Source organism: Bubalus bubalis, chromosome 4, assembly GCF_019923935.1.
Source record: "Bubalus bubalis isolate 160015118507 breed Murrah chromosome 4, NDDB_SH_1, whole genome shotgun sequence".
Taxonomy (NCBI): domain Eukaryota; kingdom Metazoa; phylum Chordata; class Mammalia; order Artiodactyla; family Bovidae; genus Bubalus; species Bubalus bubalis.
This window is the reverse complement of record NC_059160.1, coordinates 150,090,107-150,107,029: the sequence shown is the minus strand read 5'-3', so window position 1 is coordinate 150,107,029 and position 16,923 is coordinate 150,090,107. Positions and strand designations below refer to the sequence as shown.

The 16,923-nt window shown below is 38.2% G+C and overlaps 1 protein-coding gene across 3 annotated transcripts in view; it reads right to left on the bottom strand.

Annotated features, from left to right (window-relative positions):
* Positions 1-16,923, bottom strand: part of SAMD8 (sterile alpha motif domain containing 8) — a 116,151-nt gene that overhangs the window by 7,123 nt on the left and 92,105 nt on the right. For all 3 annotated transcript variants that reach the window (XM_044942293.2, XM_045165583.1, XM_045165582.1), the window contains 2 exons: positions 10,607-10,702; positions 6,784-6,901 (listed from right to left, as the gene is read on the bottom strand). In XM_044942293.2, the coding sequence (XP_044798228.2) occupies positions 6,784-6,901; positions 10,607-10,702 (214 nt within the window). The remainder of the gene's footprint in view (positions 1-6,783; positions 6,902-10,606; positions 10,703-16,923) is intronic.

Genomic DNA, 16,923 nt, shown 5'->3' with positions numbered 1-16,923 from the left:
ATAAATCATTGCTTGTTTATTGAACTATAGCCACCAAGTTCCTGTTATTAATAGCCAAATCTAATCCCAACCCCCACACATAAAACTTAATAAAGCAATCCAGTTTGAGAAAGAGTTTGAGCAATGGTCACTTTTTTTAAAAGGCATTTAACACATCAGATCAGATCAGATCAGATCAGTCGCTCAGTCGTGTCCGACTCTTTGCGATCCCATGAATCGCAGCACGCCAGGCCTCCCTGTCCATCACCAACTCCAGGAGTTCACTCAGACTCACATCCATTGAGTCAGTGATGCCATCCAGCCATCTCATCCTCTGTCCTCCCCTTCTCCTCCTGCCCCCAATCCCTCCCGGCATCAGAGGCTTTTCCACTGAGTCAACTCTTTGCATGAGGTGGCCAAAGTACTGGAGTTTCAGCTTCAGCATCATTCCTTCCAAAGAAATCCCAGGGCTGATCGCCTTCAGAATGGACTGGTTGGATCTTCTTGCAGTCCAAGGGACTCTCAAGAGTCTTCCCCAACACCACAGTTCAAAAGCATCAATTCTTCGGCGCTCAGCCTTCTTCACAGTTCAACTCTCACATCCATACATGACCACTGGAAAAACCATAGCCTTGACTAGATGGACCTTTGTTGGCAAAGTAATGTCTCTGCTTTTGAATATGCTATCTAGGTTGGTCATAACTTTCCTTCCAAGGAGTAAGTGTCTTTTAATTTCATGGCTGCAGTCACCATCTATAGTGATTTTGGAGCCCAGAAAAATAAAGTCTGATACTGTTTCCACTGTTTCCCCATCTATTTCCCATGAAGTGATGGGATCAGATGCCATGATCTTCATTTTCTGAATGTTGAGCTTTAAGCCAACTTTTTAACTCTCCACTTTCACTTTCATCAAGAGGCTTTTGAGTTCCTCTTCACTTTCTGCCATAAGGGTGGTGTCATCTGCATATCTGAGGTTACTGATATTTCTTCCGGCAATCTTGATTCCAGCTTGTGTTTCTTCCAGTCCAGCGTTTCTCATGATGTACTCTGCATATAAGTTAAATAAACAGGGTGAGAATATACAGCCTTGACGAACTCCTTTTCCTATTTGGAACCAGTCTGTTGTTCCATGTCCAGTTCTAACTGTTGCTTCCTGACTTGCACACAAATTTCTCAAGAGGCAGATCAGGTGGTCTGGTATTATCTCTTTCAGAATTTTCCACAGTTTATTGTGATCCACACAGTCAAAGGCTTTGGCATAGTCAATAAAGCAGAAATAGATATTTTTCTGGAACTCTCTTGCTTTTTCCATGATCCAGCGTATGTTGGCAATTTGATCTCTGGTTCCTCTGCCTTTTCTAAAACCAGCTTGAACATCAGGAAGTCCACGGTTCACATATTGCTGAAGCCTGGCTTGGAGAATTCTGAGCATTACTTTACTAGCGTGTGAGATGAGTGCAATTGTGCGGTAGTTTGAGCATTCTTTGGGATTGGAATGAAAACTGACCTTTTCCAGTCCCGTGGCCGCTGCTGAGTTTTCCAAATTTGCTGGCATATTGAGTGCAGCACTTTCACAGCATCATCTTTCAGGATTTGGAATAGCTCAACTGGAATTCCATCACCTCCACTAGCTTTGTTCGTAGTGATGCTTTCTAAGGCCCACTTGACTTCACATTCCAGGATGTCCGGCTCTAGGTCAGTGATCACACCATCGTGATTATCTGGGTCGTGAAGATCTTTTTTGTACAGTTCTTCTGTGTATTCTTGCCATCTCTTCTTAATATCTTCTGCTTCTGTTAGGTCCATACCATTTCTGTCCTTTATCGAGCCCATCTTTGCATGAAATGTTCCCTTGGTATCTCTAATTTTCTTGAAGAGATCTCTAGTCTTTCCCATTCTGTTGTTTTCCTCTATTTCTTTGCATTGATCGCTGAGGAAGGCTTTCTTATCTCCTCTTGCTATTCTTTGGAATTCTGCATTCAGATGTTTACATCTTTCCTTTTCTCCTTTGCTTCTCGCTTCTCTTCTTTTCACAGCTCTTTGTAAGGCCTCCCCAGACGGCCATTTTGCTTTTTTGCATTTCTTTTCCATGGGGATGGTCTTGATCCCTGTTGCCTGTACAATGTCACGAACCTCAGTCCATAGTTCACCAGGCACTCTATCTATCAGATCTAGGCCCTTAAATCTATTTCTCACTTTCACTGTATAATCATAAGGGATTTGATTTAGGTCATACCTGAATGGTCTAGTGGTTTCCCCTACTTTCTTCAATTTCAGTCTGAATTTGGCAATAAGGAGTTCATGGTCTGAGCCACAGTCAACTCCTGGTCTTGTTTTTGCTGACTGTATAGAGCTTCTCCATCTTTGGCTGCAAAGGATATAATCAATCTGATTTCGGTGTTGACCATCTGGTGATGTCTATGTGTAGAGTCTTCTCTTGTGCTGTTGGAAGAGGGTGTTTGTTATGACCAGTGCATTTTCTTGGCAAAACTCTATTAGTCTTTGCCCTGCTTCATTCTGTATTCCAAGGCCAAATTTGCCTGTTACTCCAGGTGTTTCTTGACTTCCTACTTTTGCATTCCAGTCCCCTATAATGAAAAGGACATCTTTTTTGGGTGTTAGTTCTAAAGGGTCTTGTAGGTCTTCATAGAACCGTTCAACTTCAGCTTCTTCAGCGTTACTGGTTGGGGCATAGACTTGGATTACTGTGATACTGAATGGTTTGCCTTGGAAACGAACACATAATAACAATATAAAAAACTGCTGGAATTTTATCTGCATTTCTATGTGCGGCATGCTACTATATGCTTTTATGTTACTGCATTTAATTTCCACAAAAATTGTATGAACTGATTTAACTCTGTAGATTAGGAAACTGGCTTCAGAGAGGTCACACGGCTAATAAGTAATAAAGACATGAACAGAGGGACTCCAGTTCTAGAGCCCTACATCTTAAAGATTCTATGGCCAATGAACAAGAGGAACAATCTCATTAGAATCGCCAATTCATTAGAAATCTCACCTGATTATACATTAACCAGTTTCCCCCTTCTGTCTCAGTTGATGGCAGGAGAGGGAGAGAAATTTATTATCAGAGAAAAGGAAAGGAGATACTAAAATATACATGGTTTGCTTATTTCCATGACCTCTAATGAGAATAGGGTTAGAGATGTTATGCAAGTGAGAGTAAAAAAATCAAGCAGTGAAGAACAGATTGCTAGGAAAATATCTCAGCCAAAGACAGGAAACAAGTGATGCCAGTTAAAAAAAAAAAAGAAATTATTACACAACACTGTAAATCAACTATACTGCAATAAATTAAAGAAAAATACTATAGTACAAAAAAGAAAAGCAATTATTGCCCAATTACTTGTCTCCCTATCCTTTCCAATCGTAAAATGCCCCAAATATCTTTCCAGAAAAATAAAAACTGAAACACAATAGAATGAATTGAGACATTTTGATGAGAAATTTGCTTTAACTGTTTCTTTCCTTTCCATCACTAAATTAGAAAAAAAAACAGGCATGTTCTTGGTTCTGTCTCCAAACCCACTACTTTTGGGAATGAGATTTCAAGCAATTACTTTATTACAATGTAAAAGCCCTACGGAGTTCATTGTAAGGGATTTGACTGATAGATAATATTATCTTAACTTTCTAATTTTAATGACTGCTGCAAATACAGGTCAATAAATAGGTTATATTATAATTCAAAGCAATTAATAGTATTTAGGGCAGATCTGAATAGGTATACCCACATTAAGCTAACTGATAATGAAAAACTGTCATTAGAGACAGAAAAAGGACTGTCCATACTGTAGAGGGATGGTATCTAATTTATTTTTGTAACACATGTTGCAGCCCTATGCATATATATCCTTTTCGTTAGTGGCTGACCCGCAATTAAATTCCTCAGCTACAGGGGATTCTCCTTTCACTGTAACAAGCTTACTTATTTTTTTTTTTAAATCTCTTCTAATCGATTTGGGGGAAACTGTTCTATCTCTCCTTCACACTGTGCACAGAAATTCAGCAGATTTTCTAGCTAAAGAATGTCACTTGCTATCCAGTTGTACAAGAATTAAGTCATTAGCCACTGTAGTCCCTGACCCTCAACATACCCTGAAAGGACATCAGGACAGAGACCAGGAATGAGGTACTCTGTGTTCTGCGAAAACAGACAGAATAGGCCTTCAGGACTAGAGAAGGCAATGACAATCCACTCCAGTACTCTTGCCTGGAAAATCCCAAGGACGGAAGAGCCTCGTGGGCTGCAGTCCATGGGGTCGCTAAGAGCTGGACACGACTGAGCGACTTCACTTTCACTTTTCACTTTCATGCACTGGAGAAGGAAATGGCAACCCACTCCAGTATTCTTGCCTGGAGAATCCCAGGGACGGGGGAGCCTGGTGGGCTGCCGTCTATGGGGTTGCACAGAGTCGGACACGACTGAAGTGACTTAGCAGCAGCAGGCCTTCAGGACAGTTTCTCCCTGCCCCCATAAGGAGAAAATTTTATGAACACAATTTCTTGCACCCATACTTAAAAAAGCACTAAAATCACTGACTGAGACATCTGTTCCTCATGCCTAGCAGCAACTTTCTACCAAGATGTGTGGCTCGATCACTTTCTCCAAGATCACATATATGCTAACTGTTTCCCTTACTTCTTTAGCATAGTTCCTAAGAGTCTGGTCTCAAACTCAAAGCTCTCACACTGTGCATTTTTATTTCAGTCAAGAGATTAAAGATTGAAATTTAAAATATAAGACCATAAAAGTCTCAGACAGCATCTTTCATTAATCAGAATGATAGTGACTTCAAAAATTGATAAAATGTAGTACTGGCAGTGACGGGAAACGCGCCGTGCCCGGTGCGGTGACCGCAGTGAGCAGTCGTCTGTCCTAGTGACGGTGTCAGCGATGCGCATCGCAACTGTCATGTGCTTTAATGTCATAACCCCACCTCCAGGAATTTATCTTAAGACTATTAAATAAGTGAAAAAGCATGTTTATGACAGCATTATTTATAAAGAGCAAGATTCGAAAATAACCTAAATGCATGCCACTTGGACAGTGGTAAATTGTACAATGGAATACTCTGCAGCTATTAAAAAGATGAGGTACAGTTATATGTATTTTTTCAGGAAAAAAGTAAACAACACATTGTTAAGTAAAACATAAGCTGAAGTACAATGTCAGCAATATAATCCTATCTTTTGTTTAAAAAACAGCTATCTATACAATGTGCAATGTGCAAGCATGGTTAAAAATAGTCTGTGTGGCTATATAAACTTTTAACAGTATTATTTATGGGGTGGGGTGAAAGAAGAGGGAATTTTTAATTTACGTATTTTTATAAAATTTGAAATTTTACAATAAGTTTATGTAACTTGGTAACTAGAAGTACTTTCCCTTTTTGGGGGGTGGGTGGGGAAGAAGAAACAAAAGCATCTTTTACCTTAAAAAAAATAAAAGACTTCCTTTACACTAAATCCTAAATGTCACTACCCCTTCCTCCTTTCTTACTGGTCAGTCTCTTTATACCTCGAGAAAGTTTATATACCCTTCAGCTCAGGGCTATATTTTTAGTTCTTGATCTCCTTTAGCTGCTTAATCTTCCCTCCTCGGCATTTTCAGCTATTTATATTGCAGCGGCAGAACTGACACTTAATTTGTTTTACACTTTACAAACAACATTAAAATAACAAGAAACATGTTAGTATATTATTAAAATATTTGGGAACACATAACTAAAGCATGGAGGCTTAAAAAAGAAGGCTAACAAATCCTTTTGTCCAAATTTAATGAGTCACAACAGCCAATTTTGTATACAAAGCACAAATGATCTTCAGGATTTAAAAAAATTTTTTTAAATAATTCATTACTTTGTTTTTTTTTTGTTCCCATCTGAATAAGCTATCCTCTCTCAATTTAGCCAGAAGAGAAGGTATGTCTACAGTATACCAAAACAACCTATAAAGTATAAAACAAAAACAAAAAAATCAGCCATTATTTAAATACATCTCTGAAAGAGCAAAGTTTAGAGTAGTGGGTACTATATTTTAAATGGAATATGGTTGAACTGCATTGCTTTTTTTTTTTTAAATACTTTATTTTATTTGGCTGCGCCAGGTCTTAGCTGTGGCTTGGTGGGATCTAGTTCCCTGACCAGGGATCAAATTCATGCCCCCTGCAGTGGAAGCAGAGTCTTAAACACTGCACCACCAAGGGAAGTCCCCACAACACTTTTTTTTTTTTTGAGAATTGAAGCAGTTTTCTTTAATTTTATCGGAATCCAGGACACGACCAGAAAAACACCCGAAACTACATGGAGACAGAAGACGAGACACAAGACTCCTCCCAGCTCCCCAGACCTAGCGTGGGGAGGACGTGGGGTGAAGCGGCTGGGGCAGACCTTGAGCCCCAGTCCCACAACACTTTTTAAAGAGGAGTGATGAAGACAGTGAAAGGTCCGGAACCGTGTAATATGAGTAACTAAAGACGCTGAGGATGGTGGGAAAGGAAAAATGATAATTGAAAGCTACTTTTTTTCTGTACTTTTTTTCAGCTCTACAGCACTGAACTAGTTAGGATCGATGGATAGAAGTAACAGGGAGGCAGATTCTGGCTTAAGACTTTTACCAAATTATTTCTACACGTTTATTACCAATACCAAAAATGCTAAAAAGCACATTTTATTAATAATATTAAAAGCAAAATCTACGCCTTAGTTCATACACACATCTAAGCCATCAACACACTAAGAGTAAGAGGGAAGAATGATAAAGAAGATAGCAGGCTACCTTTCCAGTACACTGAAGGTGCTGTCCTGGCACGGAGAGGGAGGTCACAAACATGGTAAAGCAGCGAAGCAAGAAGACAGTGCCCATCAGACTACAAAGCCTTCGCAGAAGTATGGACCTGTGAACAGAGCGACCAAAAAGGAAGAAAGATCAGAAGAAAACAAACCAAAATATCCCCAGGCAACTAATGTTTACTTCGAGGGAGAACGAGCAGGAAAACCATTAGACTCTTTGAAGACAGAAATCTTAGAGACCATGTAAGAGAAGTGTCCAACAGGACCTTCCACAATGATAGAAATGCACTACTTCTGCACTGCCTAATAAACCATCTATATGTGGCTCCTGAGTATCTGAAACGTACAAGCGAGGAACTTAATTTTATTTCATTTTCACTAAATTAAATTTGAACAGCCACATGTGGCTAGCACCCGCCATGTTGGACAGTGCAGACCTAAGAGCATCATTCTACTGTAAGAAAATATGACTAAGAAAAAGCAAAAGTTACACAAGAAAGAAGTAAGATAGTCCCTCGCCTGACACTTAGCTTAGTGTTAGTTTTATTACTCATATATTGTCATAACTTATTTACTTAATGAGAAGTAAAGTTAAATATGTGATTCTAGGGAATTTTTTTGCTCATTAATGACACTGTAAATTGGTTAATAACTAATTATATAATAAACTCTCTAATTTCTCTTAAATTTAAGCCATAAAATACTGTTTTTTAATACTAAGTTTTACATTAAGCACATCTCTAACAAAAACTTTAAACTGCATGAAATCACTTGTACTGTTAATTTTTTTTAATGTCTTAAGCGAAAACAGATTAGAAGATTCTTAAGTACAGAGACTTTGCTTATACATTTTTTAAATGCTCCTCCCACCCACCCTCAAAAAAAGTACTGAACACAAGGTTAGGTAAGTTTCAAACTGCAGTGTGTACACCTGGGATGGAGACCAGAAATCTGGATTTATTTTAATTTTTTTCACTTCAAATGTACTTCTGCTTTATTGTCTTTCTCCTCTCCTCAAGGAACTCTAATTATCCATAAGTTACACCTTTTTCAGGCTATCCCCTCAGTATTCCAAAAAATTTAATCTATTTTCTCTCTTTAAAAATATATTTTCTTCAAATTATCTTCTGATTCATTAATCCCCTCTTCTACTGGATTCAACCAGATGTCATACTCATTCCTGAATTCTCAATTTCATGGATTTTAAAAAGTGTGTTTGCTTCTAGAGTTTCCATTTTATTCTGTTAAAATTATCTTGAACATAGTCAGCAGGGGCTTTCCTGGTGGCTTCCCTGGTGGCTCAGACGGTACAGAATCTGCCTGCAATGCAGGACACTGTTTGATCCCTGGGTTGGGAAGATCCCCTGGAGAAGCGAATGGCAACCTACTTCAGTATCCTTGCCTGGGAAATCCCATGGTCAGAGGAACTTGGCCGGCTACAGTCCATGGGGTCACAAAGAGTTGGAGACTAGTGAGCTACTTATACTAGTCAGCAGAATTACTTTAAAATCTGTGTCTGGTACCTCCATTTTCTGGATCCACTGTGGGTCTATTCATTATTTATTGTTTCTCTTAAATTTTAATCATATTCTCTTACATACTTGTGTGCTTTTTTATTAGTTATTTACTTGAGTGCCAGATATTGTATATAAAAATTTTTAGAGTTAAATTTATTGATAGGTCTATACTGTCTTCCCAAAGAGAGATTTGATATCTCTTTTGGCAAGTTGTTAAGGGATTTAACAATCTGAGGTCACTTTAATACAATTTTAGAAACTGAAATTATTTCAAACTAGGTTTCCTTCTCTGCAGGATCTGCTTCATTTCTGGTTCACTACTGAAGCTGTGGTACTATAATAAAGAAGAAAAGAAGATAAGAAAGAGAAGAACTAACACTGAATGGAGAGGGTCCCAACTCAAAGCAGAAGGATTCTACCATTTCTTACTTTTCTTAATAGGCCCTGCTCTCCAACATTTTGAGAAACCACAGGAGCCTAAATTGAATACACTACCATCCAGAGAAGAATTAAATTTGTTGAGACTCAGTTAGCACTACTGACTTGAGAACAGTCTAGCCCATTCCAAGATCCACAGCTTAATCTGGGAGTTTTCCTATCGGCCACTCAACTTTGTTCCATTCCTAAGGCTTAGTCTCCTTATCTCAGCTTTGGCGACACAACCAGTGTAACCCTGCTCTTTTCAAAGATGCGTATTCATTCCTCTGATTTTACATCATAGGTTATTTTTTCTTTGTTTTCTTCTTCACGTGTATGTGTGTTTGGGGATCTTTGGGATTTTCCTGTCTTCCTGCAAGCTCAGTGATGCAATAAAAATATCTTAACACAAGATTTATGGAGAATTTTCTTATCATATGGTGGAAAGTCCAGGGCAAAGGTTTCTGCCTTCTTTCTTCCAAGTTATCATTTTGTGTGGTTTTTAAAGAAGATAACAAAGAACCTGGGTTTTAATGAGACCCCAGGTGATTCTAATGAAAGTGGCACAAAGACCACTTTGAGAAACACTTTGTTTGACTAAGTAAACATCAAAACTTGCATTTAGTTGCTGCACTTTGCCAAACCTACCAAGGTTTCCTATATAAACTCAACTCTTGTTTTGAAAGAGTGGATCAATTCAGATCTACAGGGTCTTGTGATGCAAAGTTAAATCAGAAAGCAGCAGTGATACACGTGTTTTTAAACCACCTCTGGTTTTAAGCAATCTAGTTATAAATATTCCTGCAGAGTAAAAGAGAATGAAGTGCAATATGGCCTAAAAGTGTGACAAGAACAGCAATCATCAACCTTTCTTTTCACCTTCAAAGCAATGAAATAACTGCTGCTTAGGAGCGAAAGCCTATCGCTGTGGTTTACCTTAAGCACCTCCTGGTGAGGAGCAAGAATAAAAAAATCAAGCAAATGTCCCTATTCTTCTTCAGTATCCAAAGACAACAGATAGCAGATCCACAAACTTTGTCAGTTCTTTAATTTTTTCTTTACCATGCCTTAATCCTTGTTGCTTATATATTTTATATTACAGTACTGTGGTGTGTTATCTGTTAATCCCATACTCGTAATTTATTCTCACTCCTCCTTTCTCACACACATACTTCCCCTTTGGTAACCATAAGTTTGTTTTCTATGTCTGTGAGTCTGTTTTTCTGTTGTAAATGAATCAATTCATATTGCTTTTTAGATTTCACACTATGTCTTATTTTTTAAATAATTTCCCCTCTTTAATTATATAGGAAAGGAGCCTTCTCTTATGCCTCTCTTTCTTTTTTAATGAAAAAATTCTTCCCTTTATATTTCTTGTGAAAGTACAAAAGAAGCACCTTTCCTATTCAGCAATTTCCTATATTATCTAGCACTTGCTAGATGTGCATGATGTGCAAAATGACCTCTTTTTTAATGGGCGTCCTTCAAGCAGAGAATAGTTTCTTCCACCCCAACATCTGACAGAAGACTGTTCCCTGGAGGGGTCCCAATCCTTCTATAGACAGTAACATTTCCAATTTGCTTACAGAGAAAGGTAAGGCTAGACTTAGACTGTTAGTAGTTAGCCCATGGCTATATATCACCATCTTTCCCTGCAAAATATATTTGGAATATTACTAAATATATAGGTACTACCTCAGGTTGACTCTTTTGCCGATCAAACCCAAAATATTTTTCTGTACCAATAACTGTAATGTTAAACAACTAGAGAAGCAAATTAATAAGGAAACAGCAAAGGAAGAAACAAGGTTTGATGACCTTTACGTAAGATAGTCAAAACATTTTCAGTCTTGTAATTTTAAATAAGAGAGGTACCTGTGCTTGTGAAGAAGAAGAACCAGGAGCCAAATATAGCAGAGAATCATGCCACATACTTCTGTCATGGCAAATGCCCATGGAATTCTAGGAACGCTGGAAAGGAAGAAAGTTACATTTTTGGACTGACATGAAGTACATACATGCAAATGGTGCCACCCTTTTCAATAAGATACTCTTCTAATAATGCCCTTGAAAGTATTTTCTTGGGACTTCCCTGGTGGTCCAGTGGCTAAGACTCTGTGCTCCTAAGGGTGAGGACCAGGGTTCGGTTCCTGGTCAGGAAACTAGATCCCACATGCTGCAACTAAGACCTGGCTCAGCCAAATAAAGAAATATTTTAAAAAAAAAGTATTTTCTTTAACTGTTACCTCTTTTAGAAGATGGTATCTGGAGAACCTGAGGAAAAAAAAACTATTTCATAAAATAGTTTTATGAAACTATTTGAACCTCTCTGTGGTCTGTGATTCCCAGTTACGGTTCTCTGCAGAGAAGTAACAACTCTTTTCTCCCTCCTCATAGCATGACAGACCCAGATACAGGACTGCTCCCAAAAGGGAAGTGGGGAAAAGGCTCACTTCTTAAATGATATACATTTCAGAATCCACACTGTCAGGACTTGAACTCAACTACTCTTTTTTTTGGTTGTTTATTTAGTGTATTTTGTTTTCAAAGTAAACAGAGTTTTTGTTTTGTTTTACTCCTTTTCTTGTCTCTCTCTGCCCTCCTTTGTCTTGTATTTCTGTTTCTTCTGTCTTTTCCATTGATCTCTTTCCTTATTAAATCTGCAGCGCCTGTGATTACCCACCAGTAAAAGATGTGTCACTTTTCTCAATTAAAAAGAAAGAAGGGGTGGGGAGAAGGAGAGGAAGAAAAAGAACAAGGAAGAAAAACAAAGGAGGAGGAATGAGAAGTGTGGTGGAAGAAGACGACGGAAATGAATTACTCCAAATAGGTCATCACTGAATGGTAAGATTATTGAGTTTTATTTTTATTCTTTGTTAATTTACACTAAAATTTTCTATACTATGGCACATTAATTTTATAACTAAGGAACTAAAGGTATTTAAAAAAAGAAAACATGAAATCTGAAAGATATTAACAGTCTACTCAAACCTTATTCAGAGTAACTGCAGAGAGACAATCATCTTCATGCAGGGACTCATCTTTCACCTATTACCTCAGGAAAAATTCCTCTTGTATATTTTTAATCTGTTGTTGCCTTATTTATCTGGCATTATGGGGAAAAAGGTTATTTCACATAATACAAATTTTCAGATAAAAGATTCCTTTAAATGACTTCTAAAAACTTAAAACTTTTAAAACAATTTTTAAAAAGGTATATATGTATATTGGTGGCTCAGATAGTAAAGAATCCACCTGAAATGTAGGAGACCTGGGCTCGATCCCAGGGTAGGGAAGATTCCCCTGGAGGAGGGCATGGCAACCCACTCCAGTATTCTCAGCTGGAGAATCCCCATGGACAGAGTAGCCTGGGGCTATAGTTCATGGAGTCCCAAAGAGTCAGACACAACAGAGCAACAAAGCACACAGTTTTTATGGTGAAAGTAAAAACTTTTACTGCCTCACCCTCAGCCTAAATGTAATTCTTGCTCCCCAAAGGCAATCACTTTCATTCTTGTGTTTTATTTGACATTGTATCTTCTAATAACACACACAAAAGCACATACAAATACACACACACATTCTCTCTCTCTCCCATGCTCTCAATATTATTTCATAATTCTGTTTCAAATAATTTTTGGCTTTTACTTAATGTAAAATTTTAAGTATAGTTCATAGTTAAGATAATGGAAGACAATCTCTCGTAAAACTTTTTACAATTCTCTGGAGCTAGGAACTTTCTGTTCTGTTTCCTGGGTACCTATCACCAATTCACCTCCAGACTATTCTATCAATATCAAGAAATTGAGAATGGAGATACAGAAATCTATCCAAGAGCTCCTTCTTTAGAAAGCCTGCATTTTCTACTCCTTCTGCATGGTGTTTCTTAGAGTAAAACTTAACCCTCATCTTGGGAATTCTTTTCTATATTGGATCCACTACTTCCTGAATCCCATGTTCTCCTCTTTCTCAATTTACTTCTTAGTTTTGATGTAGTGTATCCTTGAATTATTTTCTCAGATGAGGGACTAGAAGATGAACTTGTTTTTAATGTCAAATTTACTGAGGTTTAATTTAAAAATTCACCATTTTTAGCTATAGCGTTCCATGAGTCTTGACAAACATTCGGTCATGAATCGCCACTACAATAAAGACACAGAACACTTTCATCACTCCAAAACTTCTCGTGTCCCTTCACTGTCGTCGGTCTCCTTCTTTACTTTCAGCAGTGCGGCAATCACCGATCTGACTTCTGATGCCTACAGGTTTGCCTTTTCTAGAATGGCATATAAAGGCAATCACACAATGTTTGTCCAAACACCTTTTGTATCTGGCTATTTTCACGTAATATATTTCAGATTCATCCATGTAACTGTGAGTACAATTCTTTGTCCACAATTTCCTTATCCATTCACAAGCTATGGGTATTCTGGGCTATTTCCAGGTTTGGGTGATTATGAACAGGTCTTTGCATGGACATATGTTTTCATTTTTCTTGGGCAAATACCTAGGAATGACATCATTGAGTTCTATGTTAAGAATATGTTTAACTTCTTAAGAAACTATCAAGAGCTTCCCTGGTGGCTCAATGGTAGAGAATCTGCCTGCCAGTGCAGGAGACAGGGGTTCAATCCCTGATCTGGGGAGATCCCACATGCTGTAGAGCTACTAAGTTCATGTGCCACAACTACTGAGCCTGTGCTCTGGAGCGGGGGACCCCCAACTACTGAGCCCATGTGCCACAACCTATTAATACTGAAGTCAGTGCACCCTCCAGTATCTACAGTCCTTTTCTCTTCTGCAGGTTTTCCAAGGAGAGGAATTTGTTCCCTTGCTTGGAGGACTGGGGCTGGTATGACTGGGGATGGGAAGTTAGTCTGGCTACTTAAGGAAGGGAGCTTGAAGTCTTGTGATCAGTCCATAGATTTATAGTTAATCACCTTGAAAATACAATGAAAACATGCCCCTTTGTTCTCATCTGGGAATGGTGTCCCCAAGTCCAGAGACCCTCACATCAACTATGTTCGAGAACAAACTACCTGTCTTCAGTTGCAGTAGAACAGGTCTTAAATAGATTTTTAACCAGTTCTCCCATATTTAGCTCCTATCTATACCCTGTCTTGAGAGATGCTTAATGCCTCTTGTTTTGAAAGTTTTTCTGGAGCACCGCAGTACCAATAAACGCACCTCTTAGGCACTGCTAGTCCTCAATCTCAAAATAGGCACTTAGCTTTCTACTTTACAAATTTTCATTATTATCACTGCTTCTGCCTTCATTGGATTATTGGGAACCCCCATCTCTGCTTTTTCCTGTTTGTTTTTTAGTGAAGCATTGTAAGGAAATTGTCAAATGTGTTTTCAACATCTCAAATTTATTTTGATGCAATGCTTTCTAAAGTGCAGTATACATGTTTTTCCTTTTTTTTCTGGATATAATTTAATTTTCTTTCATAATTCAGAGTCATTACTATGAACACAGACTATTACACTGGACAAGGTAATGACCTCATAAAAGGCAGTTAAGCCCCAGATTGATGTGGTTTTTCCATAATTTATGTGTGCTTTTTACAGTGCTTCTGTTTCCTCCCTTGTTATTATGGTTATTAGCTATCTCGCCTCACATGTAAGTGGGCCTGCCTCTAAAAGCATCTCTGTTTCCTAATTTTTTGTTTATGATGTGCTGAAGCTCTTGGAATTGTGTCAAGTAAGCTTGACATAACAAAGATCACTGTGAAAGTGATTAGGAATGTTCCCAAGGGAAAATCATAGAGTAATGGGGAAATGAGATCAGGAAGGCAAGGAAGCAAGGCAAGGGTGAAACATCAAGCAAACCTCTGTGGTAAACTCAGGCAAGGGCAACTTTGGCTCAATTCTGTGGGGAATCTGGGAGACACGGCAGGTCCAACCTAAAAGTTGTCCTAACTTGGGCAAAGAGAAATGAAATACATATACCCTACCTCATATCATCGGTTAAGAGCTGCTGCTAAGGATGTAAAGTTCCAAGCATGTCTGGTTCTCTTTTTAAGCAGGCAAAGTGTATCCTAGCAGCCCAAGAGCAGTCCTCTAACAAAGACACCCAACTGCTGGATGCTGGGAGTATAAATGTGCAAGAAAATGGAAAAGCAATCCAAGAGGATATGGAAGGAATGCTGGCAGCTCCTGCTACTATTCTCCTGTGAACGAAGCTGATATTTAGGAGCACAAGGCTTTGTAGCTGGTGGCACTGTAGCACGTTAGGCAAAATTTGGTTTCAAATCCCCATTGCAAACTGAAAACATATGTCTATACACAACTTTGTATATGAATGTTCATAGCAGAAGTATCAATAGTAGCCAAAAAGTGAACCCAACTCAAACATTCATCAATTAATGAATGGATAAGCTAAATGCAGTATATCCATACAATGAAATAATATTCTGTAATAAAAAGGAATGGGTTACAGATGCATACTACTCATATGGAAGAATCTTAGAAACAGTATGCTAAATTAAAGAAGCTAGACACAAAGTAAGGCCACATGTTGTGTACGGCCATTATATGAAATGTCCACAACAAATCCATAGAAAGTAGATCTGCTTGCCAGAGCCTAGAGGGAGAAGGGAAATGGGGTGGGACTGATAATATGACTTTATTCAGAGTGTTGAAAATGTTCTGGAAGTAGTGGTGATGGCCACACAACTTTATAAATATACTAAAACCCACTTGATTGTACACTTTAAAATAACATCCTCATGATCACTTTCCCTCTTTTTTTCTCATTATGCCTTGTTATAGTCATCTACAGAACCTCAGCATTCATTCTCTGATTTGAGATTTGAGTTTTTGGTTCAATATCACTCCAAAGCTTCTTTTGTTGTGATATTTGTTCTTCTCACTCCTCTTTTTACTTTTCCTCCAACTTCTTCTTTTACTCGACTTCAGTGACCTACACCCACTGTTATAAATTGGATCTTGTCATCACCAAGATTATTCTTCACAGCTAAAGGTCAAGAATCCTATACTAACCAACATTTCTTGTTTTTCCATCTTACTCCTCCTAGTTCTCCAACTTTAATAATTCTGAGACCCAAAATCCATAGATCTTAATAACACTTCCTTCTGTCCTTCACCTACTTCATATCCTCCCATACCTCCTTATCCACCTAAGTTTATAGTCAGTCATTATACTCACTCTCTTTCTTCTTCTTCCTTTATTGTACTGCCTAGCAAAGTTTTGACCCCACTGAAATCCAACTATCTACCTATTCTATACCTGTATCTGTGCAGTTGAGTGGTGAAAAAACACGAAGTCAACCTATTAACTTCAAGCAGGCCCTTAGTGCTGCTGCTACATCACACAAGTCTATTCATTCATAGACGGCCACTTCACACTTATCCTTTCTCCTCAAACCTCTGACCTTCCCTCTCTTCTAAATCTGTTTTCAGAGAAGATAAAGACAATTAGCAGAGTACTTCCTCATGCTCTACCAACACAACTGGCAATCTTATATCTGTTTCCATATTTTCTATCCTCCCCTGTTATGAATGAATAGATCATGTCACTAAGAAAGACCTGCCTTGCCCACCTACAAGATCTAACCCCTTGTTATCTACTTAAGGACATTACTCCATCAATTATACCCTCTCATATTCTTTCCCTTAAATTGGGTCATTCCCATCATCAATACAACAGCCACGCTATACAATATGATCCATCCAAAATAAAACCCTGGTGACTCCTCTCCAAGCTACAGCTCCATTTCTATGCTGCCCTTACAGGAAAACTTTTAGGGGCCTGTAAGACTTGATTGTTTCCAGTTTCTCTCCTCCCATTTTTCTTCTCTCTCTCACATCATTTCTTTGCCCTTACCCTTTTTTTAACTTTGAAAAATTCTGATAACAAAAAAAAAAAACTTTAAAGAATAAACACTTTATATTTTTTATTTAAATGTATTCATTGTTTACAATAACATTTCCCCACATTTGCTTTATTTCTCTCTTTCTTTACATACCTACACACTCATATACACATACTTTCTCTATCTCCGAGACTAAATCTTTCCTGACAAGTTGCAAACATTGTGACACTTCTTCTCTAAACACTTCAACATATATGTCCTAAGATCAAGGGTACCTTCTTTATAGCCCAATACACTATTACACCCAGGAAACTGTAATACTTAGTGTTACACTGTATCATTTGATATGCAATC